General features: G+C 38.4%; 1 protein-coding gene and 1 long non-coding RNA gene across 3 annotated transcripts in view; one reads left to right on the forward strand and one right to left on the reverse strand.

Annotated features, from left to right (window-relative positions):
* LOC137658828 (uncharacterized) overlaps window positions 1-15,000 on the reverse strand; it is a 142,533-nt gene that overhangs the window by 102,520 nt on the left and 25,013 nt on the right. The window lies entirely within an intron of this gene.
* Window positions 1-15,000, forward strand: part of LOC137658827 (protein enabled homolog) — a 118,148-nt gene that overhangs the window by 74,129 nt on the left and 29,019 nt on the right. For both annotated transcript variants that reach the window (XM_068393903.1, XM_068393902.1), the window contains one exon: window positions 14,496-14,640. In XM_068393903.1, the coding sequence (XP_068250004.1) occupies window positions 14,498-14,640 (143 nt within the window). In that variant the 5' untranslated portion in view covers window positions 14,496-14,497. The remainder of the gene's footprint in view (window positions 1-14,495; window positions 14,641-15,000) is intronic.

Genomic DNA, 15,000 nt, shown 5'->3' on the forward strand with positions numbered 1-15,000 from the left:
CGGAGCCTTGAAAATGCTTATCTCGGTGTCTCTTCACCTTTGGAACACCTTATCTCTGATCTATCAGGTGGGATGCACCGGTACACCATTTACTGGCCACATTACGTCTTAACTCTGTCAAAACTTTGATTTTTATGCTTGATTAAATTTTATATGTTTTGGATGATAAAATATTCAAAACACCAATTTTCTCTAAAACTTAGTTTAGAGGGTTGGTAAAAAATTGTGTTCCCAGTAGTCCTACCAGTTATGAGAAGTCGGGAATTCCACACAAAGTCAGGAACTTCCACACAAAGTAGGGAACTTTAACGCAAAGTCAGGAACTTCCACGCAAAGTATGGAACTTCATCGCCGAGTAGAGAAATTCCACTCAAAGTCAGGAATTTCCACGCAAAGAAGGGAACTTCCACGCAATGTAGGGAAATTCCATACAAAGTGGGGAACTTCCACGGAAAGTAGGAAACTTTCACGCAAAGTCAGGAACTTCCATGCAAAGTAGGAACTTCCACGCAAAGTAGAGAAATTCCACGCAAAGTGGGGACATTCCACGCAAAGTCAGGAACTTCAACGCAAAGTAAGGAACTTCCACGCAAAGTCTGGAACTTTTACGCAAAGTAGGGAACTTCCACGCAAAGTCAGGAACTTCAACGCAAAGTAAGGAACTTCCACGCAAAGTCTGGAACTTTTACGCAAAGTAGGGAACTTCCACGCAAAGTCAGGAACTTCAACGCAAAGTAAGGAACTTCCACGCAAAGTCTGGAACTTCCACGCAAAGTTAGGAACTTCAACGCAAAGTAAGGAACTTCCACGCAAAGTCTGGAACTTTTACGCAAAGTAGGGAACTTCCACGCAAAGTCAGGAACTTCAACGCAAAGTATGGAACTTCCACGCAAAGTCTGGAACTTTTACGCAAAGTAGGGAACTTCCACGCAAAGTCAGGAACTTCAACGCAAAGTAAGGAACTTCCACGCAAAGTCTGGAACTTCCATGCAAAGTCAGGAACTTCCACGCAGAGTAGGGAACTTCCACACAAAATAGGGAACATCCACGCAAAGTCGAGAATTTTCTACGCAAAGTCGGGAACTTCCACACAAAGTAGGGAATTTCCACGCAAAGTAGGGAACTTCCAAGCAAAGTAGGGAACTTCCACGCAAAGTCGAGAATTTTCTACGCAAAGTCGGGAACTTCCACACTAAGTAGGGAATTTCCGCACAAAGTAGGGAATTTCCACGCAAAGTAGGGAACTTCCAAGCAAAGTAGGGAACTTCCACGCAAAGTCGAGAATTTTCTACGCAAAGTCGGGAACTTCCACACAAAGTAGGGAATTTCCACACAAAGTAGGGAACTTCCACGCAAAGTAGGGAACTTCCACGCAAAGTAGGGAACTTCCACGCAAAGTAGGGAACTTCCATGCAAAGTCAGGAACTTCCATGCAAAGACAGGAACTTCCACTCAAAGTCAGGAACTTCCACTCAAAGTCAAAAACTTCCATGCAAAGTAGGGAACTTCCACGCAAAGTCGGGAACTTCCACACAAAGTAGGGAACTTCCACACAAAGTAGGGAACTTCCACGCAAAGTCAGGGACTTCCACGCAAAGTAGGGAACTTTCACGTAAAGTCAGGAACTTATATACAAAGTAGGGAACCCCCACTCAAAGCAAGGAACTTCCACGCAAAGTAGGGAACTTCCACGCAATGTAGGGAACTTCCACGCAAAGTCGGGAACTTCCACACAAAGTAGGGAACTTCCACACAAAGTAGGGAACTTCCACGAAAGTCAGGAACTTCCACGAAAGTCAGGAACTTCGATGCAAAGTAGGGAACCCCCACTCAAAGCAAGGAACTTCCACGCAAAGTAGGGAACTTTCACGTAAAGTCAGGAACTTATATACAAAGTAGGGAACCCCCACTCAAAGCAAGGAACTTCCACGCAAAGTAGGGAACTTCCACGCAATGTAGGGAACTTCCACGCAAAGTCGGGAACTTCCACACAAAGTAGGGAACTTCCACACAAAGTAGGGAACTTCCACGAAAGTCAGGAACTTCCACGCAAAGTAGGGAACTTTCACGTAAAGTCAGGGACTTCCACGCAAAGTAGGGAACTTTCACGTAAAGTCAGGGACTTCCACGCAAAGTAGGGAACTTCCACGCAAAGTCAGGGACTTCCACGCAAAGTAGGGAACTTTCACGTAAAGTCAGGAACTTATATACAAAGTAGGGAACCCCCACTCAAAGCAAGGAACTTCCACGCAATGTAGGGAACTTCCACGCAAAGTCAGGGACTTCCACGCAAAGTAGGGAACTTTCACGTAAAGTCAGGAACTTATATGCAAAGTAGGGAACCCCCACTCAAAGCAGGGAACTTCCACGCAAAGTAGGGAACTTTCACGTAAAGTCAGGAACTTCCACGCAAAGTATGGAACTTCCACGCAAAGTAGGGAACTTCCACGCAAAGTCAGGAAATTCCACGCAAAGTAGGGAACTTCCACGCAAAGTATGGAACTTCGAGGCAAAGTCAGGAACTTCCACTCAAAGTCAGGAACTTCCACGAAAGTCACTTTCATTCAAAGTCAGGAACTTCGATGCAAAGTAGGAAACTTCCACGCAAAGTCAGGAAATTCCACGTAAAGTAGGGAACTTCGAGGTAAAGTCAGGAACTTCCACGCAAAGTAGGGAACTTCGAGGTAAAGTCAGGAACTTCCACGCAAAGTAGGGAACTTCGAGGTAAAGTCAGGAACTTCCACTTAAAGTCAGGAACTTCCACGAAAGTCAGGAACTTCCACGAAAGTCAGGAACTTCCACGAAAGTCAGGAACTTCGATGCAAAGAAGGGAACTTACACGCAAAGTCAGGAACTTCCACGCAAAGTCCCACGAGTTCTTCAAGTTCAGGAGCTCCCTGAAAAGGTCCTGTGACTTATGTTTCGGGGCTTCCAGACTAAGTTCTGTGAGATAGCCAGATTAAGAGGCTTCCAGAAAATCACAGGACAATTTCTAGGACTCACAACAAAGTACCAAGAGTTATCAAAATTCAGGCCTTCCAGAAAAAGTACTGATTTACTCAGGGTTAAATACTTCCAGATTAGTTCCATAGCTTAGCCAGGTTAATGGATTTCCAGAGAAAATTCAATAACTTAGTTAAATTCATGGAATCTCGCCCACCCCCCCCCAAAAAAAAAATTCATGGAATCTCGCCCCCCCCCCCCCAAAAAAAAAAAAACATGATCTAGTCAAGGCCAGAACCTTCCAGACAAAATTCCAATGACTCGATCGAGTTCATGGGCTTCCAGACAAAGCCCCCTCTCTTAGACAGTCGGCGTCAATGACCTTAGATGTCAGGATGCCTGAAAACTTTAAATCAATCAATCACTTAAGACAGGCTCAAGGGCTTAAGAAGTCACATGACTTAGTCAAGTTTGGGGACTTCCATACAACGTCCCTTGAGTTAGTCCTGGGTTTCCAGAAAAAGTCTAGTGACTTAGGTTCAAGGGCTCCCTGAATAAGTCTACTGACTTAGGTTCCAGTCAGTCACGTGACTTACTCAGGTTTGGGGGGCCTTCCAGACAAAGTCAAGTGACTTAGTCAGTTGAGGGACTTCTAGACCAAGTCTTGTAACTTATTCAGGGGTTTCCAGTATAAGAACCATGACTTAGGTTCAGGGGCTTCCAATGCAAATATCGTGACGTAGATTCAGGGACTTCTTGACTAAAGTCCCGAGGCTTACTCAAGTACAGGGACTTGCAGACGAACATCCATGACTTAGTCAATTTCAGGTGCTAGGTCAAGTTTATAATAAGTTAATGATAAGAATAAGAAGAATGGAAATTAGAAGAATAAGAAGAATGGAAATTAGAAGAATAAGAAGAATAGGAATAAAGAAGAAGAAGAAGGAGAAGAAGAAGAAGAAGAAAATAAATAAATACATAACAACAACCAACACTTAAAATTTCAAACCAATCAAAATTATTTTTCTTACCAATGAAAATAGAATCCCAGACATCATTATTCGGGAAAACAACTACAAAAAAAAAAAAAAAAAACAAGAAGAAGCACAATGGCAACACGCCCTTATTGGCACAAGAAATGAAAAGTGGGTCACCCGATTGCAGAAACACGCAACGCTTTTAAAAGGACGTGAAATTCCAGGAAATGAGGCATATATGAGAGAAAAAGAAGCAAATAAAAAGAGAAAATAGGTATATATAGCGAGTGAAAGTCACATGTATTGAGAGAAAATCATATATATTGAGAAACTAGAACATCTGGTGTGTATATATATATATATATATATATGTGTGTGTGTGTGTGTGTGTGTGTGTTTTCAAAAAGGCCCATAAAAGAAACAAATTAAATATAAATAAATCACTATATTTCGAGCAATAAACATTGGAACTCTGCATCCTGAAGAGGGCCAATGTTTATTGGTCGAAATATAGTGATTTATTTATTTTTCCTTTGTTTCCTTTATGGGCCTTTTTGAAGAAACGTGTTAAACTGTTCGATTACAGTTATAAGTAAGATATATATATATATATATATATAAAAGTGACAATTCTTCTGTATTTATACCTGTCGAATTCAGGGTTTTTTTTTTTGTACTTAGAATTGAAATCAACCCATCTTCACCATAGTGTATATATATAATATATATATATAATAAATGAGAGGCACATAAGAGTGAAAGGGGAAATATATAATAAGAGAATAAATCATTTAAGGTGAAGCGAATAAAGGAGAGAGAAACGGCAGATAGGGCACAGAAAATGAGAGGTAACGCCTGGAGAGAGAGAGAGAGAGAGAGAGAGAGAGAGAGAGGAGCGCATACCATGTGCTAGGCAAGATTACTGTAGTGTCTAGAGATTAAAACAAAAAATGTAGTCTGGAATCGGAACCCACACGCTTGGGAGGAGGAGGAGGAGGAGGAGGAAGAGGAGGAGGAGGAGGAAGAGGGGGAGGAGGAGGAGGAGGCGACGGCTGTTGGGTGTAAGGTGAGGTGGAGGCAAGCCATAGTTCCTTCCACTTCCTTGACTCGTCTTTCTCTCACCCGTAAGCGCTAGCTTTCTCTCTCTCTCTCTCTCTCTCTCTCTCTCTCTCTCAAATCTCCTAAAACCGGCAGAGCAAAAAGAACAAACAAACATACAAAATCCATCGAGTAAGTGTAGCACTATGAATCCGCTCTATACCAAATGACTTCTTTATCTTTCCCTTGAAATATCCTTAAATTCATAAATTAAATTTTCCATATGTACAAATAGTGGTTGGTTTAAATATGCTCTTGTACATGTTGAAAGAAAATTCAAAATCGTTTTCATTTTTAGCAATACAACGAAAACTGTAAATATACATATACTCTCATCTGACACACAATATATATATATATATATATATGTGCGTGTGTGTGTGTGTGTGTGTGTGTCCTTAAAATACGTCACTCAAACATGTACAAACGTACATCATAATTATATTTATCTATTACGCCTAACTCGGTTCGATTGCTTAGTTAATTTCCACTCATGTGTCAACACATTAGATTAATAATAATAATAATAATAATAATAATAATAATAATAATAATAATAATAATAATAATAATAATAATCCCTTTCCCCTTAAACATTAGAAAAAAAACTTTTTTTCAAATTCACCCCCTAAACATTACAATAAAATATTTCTTTCAAATTCACCCCCTAAACATTACAATAAAACATTTCTTTCAATTTCACCCCCTAAACATTACAATAAAACGTTTCTTTCAAATTCACCCCCTAAACATTACAATAAAACATTTCTTTCAATTTCACCCCCTAAACATTACAATAAAACGTTTCTTTCAAATTCACCCCCTAAACATTACAATAAAACATTTCTTTCAATTTCACCCCCTAAACATTACAATAAAACGTTTCTTTCAAATTCACCCCCTAAACATTACAATAAAACATTTCTTTCAATTTCACCCCCTAAACATTACAATAAAACGTTTCTTTCAAATTCACCCCCTAAACATTACAATAAAACATTTCTTTCAATTTCACCCCCTAAACATTACAATAAAACGTTTCTTTCAAATTCACCCCCTAAACATTACAATAAAACATTTCTTTCAAATTCACCCCCTAAACATTACAATAAAACATTTCTTTCAAATTCACCCCCTAAACATTACAAAAAAACGTTTCTTTCAAATTGACCCCCTAAACATTACAATAAAACATTTCTTTCAAATTCACCCCCCTAAACATTACATTAAAACGTTTCTTTCAACTTCACCCCCTAAACATTACAAAAAACGTTTCTTTCAAATTGACCTCCTAAACATTACAAAAAACGTTTCTTTCAAATTGACCCCCTAAACATTAAAAAAACGTTTCTTTCAACTTCACCCCCTAAACATTGAAAAACGTTTCTTTCAAATTCACCCCCTAAAAACCTTACAAAAAACGTTTCTTTCAAATCCCCCCCTCTAACCATTACAATTAAACGTTTCTTTCACATTCACCCCCTAAACATTACAACAATCGTTTCTTTCAAATTCACCCCCTAAACATTACAAAAAAGTCTTTCAAATTCACCCCCCCCCTAAACATTACAAAAACGTTTCTTTCAAATTCACCCCCTAACCATTACAAAAAACGTTTCTTTCAAATTCACCCCATAAACATTACAAAAAAACGTTTCTTTCAACTTCACCCCCTAAACATTACAAAAAACGTTTCTTTCAAATTCACCCCCTAAACATTACAAAAAACGTTTCTTTCAAATTGACCCCCTAAACATTAAAAAAACGTTTCTTTCAACTTTACCCCCTAAACATTACAAAAAACGTTTCTTTCAAATTGACCCCCTAAACATTACAAAAAACGTTTCTTTCAACTTCACCCCATAAACATTACAAAAAACGTTTCTTTCAAATTCACCCCCTAAACATTACAAAAAACGTTTCTTTCAACTTCACCCCCTAAACATTACAAAAAACGTTTCTTTCAAATTCACCCCATAAACATTACAAAAAACGTTTCTTTCAAATTCACCCCCTAAACATTACAATAAAACATTTCTTTCAAATTCACCCCCTAAACATTACAATAAAACATTTCTTTCAAATTCACCCCCCTAAACATTACAAAAAAACGTTTCTTTCAAATTGACCCCCTAAACATTACAATAAAACATTTCTTTCAAATTCACCCCCCTAAACATTACATTAAAACGTTTCTTTCAACTTCACCCCCTAAACATTACAAAAAACGTTTCTTTCAAATTGACCCCCTAAACATTACAAAAAACGTTTCTTTCAACTTCACCCCCTAAACATTACAAAAAACGTTTCTTTCAAATTCACCCCCTAAACATTACAAAAAACGTTTCTTTCAACTTCACCCCATAAACATTACAAAAAACGTTTCTTTCAAATTCACCCCCTAAACATTACAATAAAACATTTCTTTCAATTTCACCCCCTAAACATTACAATAAAACGTTTCTTTCAAATTCACCCCCTAAACATTACAATAAAACATTTCTTTCAATTTCACCCCCTAAACATTACAATAAAACGTTTCTTTCAAATTCACCCCCTAAACATTACAATAAAACATTTCTTTCAAATTCACCCCCTAAACATTACAATAAAACATTTCTTTCAAATTCACCCCCTAAACATTACAAAAAAACGTTTCTTTCAAATTGACCCCCTAAACATTACAATAAAACATTTCTTTCAAATTCACCCCCCTAAACATTACATTAAAACGTTTCTTTCAACTTCACCCCCTAAACATTACAAAAAACGTTTCTTTCAAATTGACCCCCTAAACATTACAAAAAACGTTTCTTTCAACTTCACCCCCTAAACATTACAAAAAACGTTTCTTTCAAATTCACCCCCTAAACATTACAAAAAACGTTTCTTTCAACTTCACCCCATAAACATTACAAAAAACGTTTCTTTCAAATTCACCCCCTAAACATTACAAAAAACGTTTCTTTCAACTTCACCCCCTAAACATTACAAAAAACGTTTCTTTCAACTTCACCCCATAAACATTACAACAAACGTTTCTTTCAAATTCACCCCCTAAATATTACAATAAAATGTTTCTTTCAAATTCACCCCCCTAAACATTACAAAAAACGTTTCTTTCAAATTCACCCCCTAACCATTACAATAAAACGTTTCTTTCAAATTCACCCCCTAAACATTACAAAAAACGTCTTTCAAATTCACCCCCTAAACATTATAAAAACGTTTATTTCAAATTCACCCCCTAAACATTACAAAAAAAACATTTCTTTCAAATTAACCCCTAAACACTACAAAAAAAAAGTTTCTTTCAAATTCACCCCCTAAACCATTACAAAACACGTTTCTTTTAAAATCACCCCCCTAAACATTACAATAAAACGTTTCTTTCAAATTCACCCCCCTAAACATTGCAATAAAACGTTTCTTTCAAATTCACCCCCTAAACATTACAAAAAACGTCTTTCAAATTCACCCCCCTAAACATTATAAAAAACGTTTCTTTCAAATTCACCCCCTAACCATTACAAAAAACATTTCTTTCATATTCACCCCCTAAACATTACAAAAAACGTTTCTTTCAAATCCACCCCCTAAACATTACAAAAAACGTCTTTCAAATTCACCCCCTAAACATTACAAAAAAAACGTTTCTTTCAAATTAACCCCTAAACACTACAAAAAACGTTTCTTTCAAATTCACCCCCTAACCATTACAAAACACGTTTCTTTTAAAATCACCCCCCTAAACATTACAATAAAACGTTTCTTTCAAATTCACCCCCCTAAACATTGCAATAAAACGTTTCTTTCAAATTCACCCCCCCCCCCTAAACATTACAATAAAACGTTTCTTTCAAATTCACCCTCTAAACGCATAACGTCACCAGAGAAGCACAGTACCTGGAAAAACATTACAAGACACAAGTAGGTAGGTATTCGGGTACCTGTTGCCTCAAGGTGGGTGTGTCTTTGTGGGTGGTTTGACTAGGTAGGGGGGGGAGGTAAGACAGATGAGAGGTTATAACGGGGTACGAAGGCAAGAGGGGGCATTGGCATGCACGCCGGCTGGACATGCCCCCCCCACCCCACCCCCTTTTTCCCACATAGAGCGAGGGAGAATGGGGAGGGAGATGTGAGAAGAGAAGGGGCAGTTCTGCTCGTTCCGTAAACCATGAGGGAATGTTGCTATGAAAGACGGGTTCGACAAGTTACCACGGAAGTAAACTTTGGTTTATATATATATATATATATATAATATGTGTGTGTGTGTGTGTGTGTGTGTGTATGCTGGTGTTCCTAAGGGGAGTATTCTTGGCCTATTGTTTTTCTAACTATATACACACATGCTGATTGGCCTAGAAAACATGGCCGTCGCATATGCAGATGATGCTACACTCTTTTCATCAGTTCCATCTACAGAATGTCAATCTGGACTTATTGGATCCATTTTCATTAAGGTTTTATATGTCCATCATGAATGGCAGAGGCAAGGAACAGTGACATTAACCTATCAAGCTTGACAATGCCCTAGAGACTGACCATATATACATATGATCAGTACCCAAGCCCCCTCTCCAAAGCTAAGACCAGGGAGGGCCAGGCAATGGCTGCTGATTACTCAGAAGGACCTATAGGCTTAATCAAACCCCACATCCTTAGCTCACACGGATGGTGAGGTTGCAGCGATCAAAGGAGCCGAGTTTGAGCGGGACTCTAACCCCAGTCTGGCGATCACCAGGCAAGGACGTTACCATGAGGCTAAAATGGTGTAAGTTATGGGACATGAAGTTGAACCCTAACAAAACTCACAGTAACTTAAAATTCAATGAGTGATTCTTGATTTCAAATTTACTTTAGAAAAACACATTGTTTGTTTCTTCTTCAACTGCACGAAAAAAAAGTCTTATTGGTAATCAATCTGTTCTGAAAATCGTTTTAATTCTTTCATTCTGCCTTGTTTCGAGTATTGTTCTCCTGTCTGGTCTTCAGCTGCCGACTCTCATCTCAATTTGTTGGACAAGAACATGCGGTCTATTAAATTACCTATTCCTGATCTAGACACTAAGCTCTAGCACCGTCGTTCGGTTAGTTCTTTAAGCATGTTGGAGAAGATTTTTCATTATTCTGATCATCCCTAGCATTCAGACCTTCTCTGATTGTAAGTAGTAATAAATATGCAGTTAATTCTAACAGCCTTGCCTTCACCATAAGGTTCAGTACTACCCAGTGTTCTAGAAGCTTTATTCCAGCTGTGACCAGTTGAATCGATGGTACTTGAAGAATTCAAACTTGCAGCCAATGTTTTTATGTTGCACAAGATAACATAAGTCTGTCTTCATAGTTTCTACATGAAGTCTAATTTAATGCTGTTACCAATCTTGAGATATCAGTTAATTTATTTCCTTTCCTTGCTGGTCTATTTTCCCTATTGGAACACTTGGGCTATTTCTATCTACCATAGCACATCTGCTCAAAGTATTTTACAAGACTCCAATTTCTCAGAAAGCTATTTTGAGATTGAAATTCCAAACCATCTCTAGAAAATAAGATAGTGCAAGTCTTTACAACACACATCCCTTCAATGTTGAACTAAGACTTCTAGTTCACAGTTGAGGGTGGTTACTTCTTCAATCGTTGATACAGAAATACAACCATAATTCCGTCAATAGGCGTAAGAGATGATGATGATTATCTAAGATAGTTAGCTAGTTAGAAAAGCAGCATGCAATAAACCCAAGGCCTCCAACAGGGAAAATAGCCCAATGAAAAAAGGAAACACGGAATACAAATAAACTACAAGAGAAGTAATGAACAATTAAAATAGAATATCTTAAGGACAGTAACATTAAAATAAATCTTTCATATATAAACTATAAAAATAAAAAAAACAAAAACAAGAGGAAGAGAAATACTATACAATAGTGTGCCGGAGCGTAGAACAGGCCTACCGGTAGGCTATCAAACTTCTTTCTTTTTCCTGGCTATGAGTCTAGGTCACGTGATTGTCATTCCTTCCTCGGTTATGGGTATCCTCTTTCTCTATTTCGTCTAAAACCCAAATATGTAATGAATCCCATCTCCATAACATTACAATGTAGACCTCTCTCTCTCTCTCTCTCTCTAAACATTACATTGCTGTAGAGCAAAGAATATCTCTCTCTCTCTCTCTCTCTCTCTCTCTCTCTCTCTCTCTCTCTCTCAACATTACACTGATGTAGAGCAAGCTCTCTCTCTCTCTCTCTCAACATTACATTGCTGTAGAACAAAGAATCTCTCTCTCTCTCTCTCTCTCTCTCTCTCTCTCTCTAACATTACATTGCTGTAGAGCAAAGAATCTCTCTCTCTCTCTCTCTCTCTCTCTCTCTCTCTCTCTCTCTCTCTCTCTAGTCTACCGCATAACGGTCTAGATCACATAGCAACCATTTTCTGTCTAAAGTTTTTTTTTTTATAATACATTTCTTATCTTTCCAGAAGGTCGTATAAAATAAGGTGTTGATTGGCCTACTTTACTCTCTCTCTCTCTCTCTCTCTCTCTCTCTCTCTCTCTCTCACGTCTTTACAACCAAGGTCTCTCTCTACCTCTCTAAGGACCTTGTTTGTAATGGAGAAGCCTTCGCATACGACCTTGCATACTTTGGAACGTTAAAACACACACAAGGGATTCTCGCCTTTATGGTGAGGTAGAGGCTGATGCCCCGAGAGGAGAGAGAGAGAGAGAGAGAGAGAGAGAGAGAGAGAGAGAGAGAGAGAGAGAGAGAGAGGTGACTTTTTTTCTACACTGAAGGTAGAGAAAGGTGTGTGTTACGGAGATGGGGATGGGATGGGTGGGGGATGGAATAAGAAAACGGTCTGAGGGAAGAAGAAGAGAAAAGGAAGAGCTGGTGTTGAGACAGAAAGGTTGTTTGGGATAGACGAGGAAAGTGGGAGGGAGCAGTTGGGTGGGTGAGTAAAGGGTTGGAATAGACTGAGTCTTAGCGGCGAAGGTGGCGTGTTGCCTTTGTTTCAACTGGTTGCATAGCGCGCTTTCTCTCTCTCTCTCTCTCTCTCTCTCTCTCTCTCTCTTTCTCTCTCTCTCTCTCTCTCTCTCTGTGTGTGTGTGTGTGCAGCAAGATTCTCTCTCTGCAGCTAAAGATTCACTCTGCAGCAAACAAATGATTCTCTCTCTCTCTCTCTCTCTCTCTCTCTCTCTCTCTCTCTCTCTCTCTCTCTCTGTGTGTTTGTGTAGGGAGCAAGATTCTCTCTCTCTCTCTCTCTCTCTCTCTCTCTGTGTGTGTGTGTGTGTGTGTGCAGCAAGATTCTCTCTCTCTCTCTCTTGTGTTGTGCGTGCAGCAAGATTCTGTGTGTGTGTGCGTGCAGCAAGATTCTCTCTCTCTCTCTCTCTCTCTCTCTCTCTCTCTCTCTCTCTCTCTCTCTCAAGTTTACAACACAATAGCCAGTGAACGCTGCGCATGCGCGGACTAAAGTTCGTTAGAACAATGGAAACGAAAATTATTAAGAAATTCAACGAAATATCTCGTCCACCGTGTGACTAGGTCAGAGCAAACGACTCTAGCGAGAACAAAGACAATTTCCCAGAACCTTTTTTTTTTTATCATATCTTATCTCTTCCTGGTCCATAAAGCACAAGGAAAAACAACGAGTGGGTCTGCGCTTATCACAGCAATGCAGATAAGGCTTTGTGTATGTTACGTAAACACACTCTCGTGATATTCTCAAAGCACAAGTGAGTTCTAAACTTCATAAACGACTTATGTATAATACTCACTTGCTACTCAGACTCATTTACTTATACTTTCAGAATCATTGTATTTTCCCAACTATAACCATACGAAAATCTTACAATAAAAAATAAGTGAAAGAATATTTTCTGGCTGGAGGACTGGAGTACATATCTCTCCGAAGTCCAGCACTGGATGGTTATACGGAATAGTGGTCTTTTCTTATCTTAATTGTCATTTTAACTATAAATTCAGTGAGTATTTTCACCACACTAGAAAAAAACATAGGCTCTAAAATACATTACTACAGTGGTTTTCTATCTAGGTTCCCCTTATATAACAATAAAAAATACCTAGAAAACATTTTGTTCTCTGATATGGCAAACACCATATATGGTAACGTCCCTGACTGGTGAACGCCAGACTGGGGTTCGAGTCCCGCTAAAATTCGTTAGCTTCTTTGGTCGTTGCAACCTCACCATCTTTGTGAGCTAAGGATTGAGGGTTTGGGGGAGCCTATAGGTTTATCTGCTGAGGCCTCAGCAGCCATTGCCTGGCCCTCCTTGGTCCTAGCTTGGGTGGAGAGGGGGGGGGGGTGCATGGGGCTGATTATAAGTATATATGGTCAGTTTCTAAGGCATTGTACTGCTCGATAGGGCAATATCACTGTCCCGTGCCCCTGACATTCATGAGCGACCTTTAAACATTCAAAACAGATTTGTTTATTTTCTATACACAATCTGTATTAGTGCAAGACCCAAACATAGCAATCCCTGTATTCAATGTGGCAGGTTTAAACATTATACCCTAAGGTTATTTCTTCCGAATAACAACTACCAGAAAAATTATTTTACCCCAAAATTAACGATATAAGAAATTCGGAAGAAACACCTTCAATAAATAGGAGAAATGCAAGCCTCACTATAGTCCATTTCTTTTAGCGATGCATATTTGCACCGACTCGCGGCGGTGCCCTTTTAGCTCGGAAAAGTTTCCGGATCGCTGATTGGTTAGAATATGCATCGCTAAAAGAAATGGACTATACATAGTCTCTCCAACTCTCCATTTGCAAAATCCACAAGGATTAACTTCTGCATCAGTATACCAGAAAATAAAATAAAAAAATTAAGAAATCATTGTACTATGTTAACTTTAAAACCATAACAAGAAAAATTTACCTTCATATAAATAAAATTGTGGCCAAAACCACACTACATTACTCCTATTTTTACTCAACTTTTTACTTTTCTGACATGAGTCTTTCTATAGTTTATATATGACATATCTGTTTTTGACGTTGTTAATGGTTTGTATAGGACATATCTGTTTTGACGTTGTTACTGTTTTTAGAATGATTTATTGTTAATTTATTCTCATCATTTATTTATTTCCTTATATCCTTTCCTCACTGGGCTATTTTTCCCTCTTGAAGCCCTTGAGCTTATGGCATCTTGCTTTTCCAACTAGGGTTGTAGCTTGGCTAATAATAATAATAATAATAATAATATCGTTTATCTATTTCCTTACCTCACGGGCCTATTTTTTCCTGTTTGGAGCCCTTGTTCTTATAGCATCTTGCTTTTCCAACTAGAGTTGTAGCTTGGCTAATAATAATAATAATAATAATAATAATAATAATAATAATAATAATAATAATAATAAAAATAATAACAATAATAATAACAATAATAATAATAACAACAACAACAACAATAATAATAATAATCCAAATAAAACCATTCCCCTTCGGCAGGTATGGCTTGTGGCAGCGTATTCGCGACGGAGACGCAGCTGGGGAGGGACCTGTCCACCATAGACTTGCCCAGGAAGGACTTGAAACCCGACAGGAACCGTCAGCTGAAGGAGAGTCCTGCGAAGAACACGCCTACCTCCTACAGGTGAGGAGGGCATTAACTCCTTATTGGGTAAAAGGCAAAACTGATAAATTATTTCTTCCATTAGAAAATTAGTTATTTATTTTCCAAAATAAATTGAAGGTTAGGTCCGGGGAGGTCATTCTGGGCCAATTCTGTAGTTCTGTAAATCTAGAGACAGTAACTAGTTTCAAAGAAGTAATGTAGGTAAGTGATAAGAACTCAATACTTTTGACAGGTAAATATGAAAGCAATCAATATTTAAATAAAATCCCAGAATGGTAAGGAAATATAGAGACCAATGACGGATTATTGCGATTACCTGAGAGTAAAGTATAAAAATGTGCTTGTAAACAAGCCAAGAACACTCAGTATCAACTGAAA

The sequence above is a fragment of the Palaemon carinicauda genome, chromosome 19, assembly GCF_036898095.1.
Source record: "Palaemon carinicauda isolate YSFRI2023 chromosome 19, ASM3689809v2, whole genome shotgun sequence".
Lineage (NCBI taxonomy): Eukaryota > Metazoa > Arthropoda > Malacostraca > Decapoda > Palaemonidae > Palaemon > Palaemon carinicauda.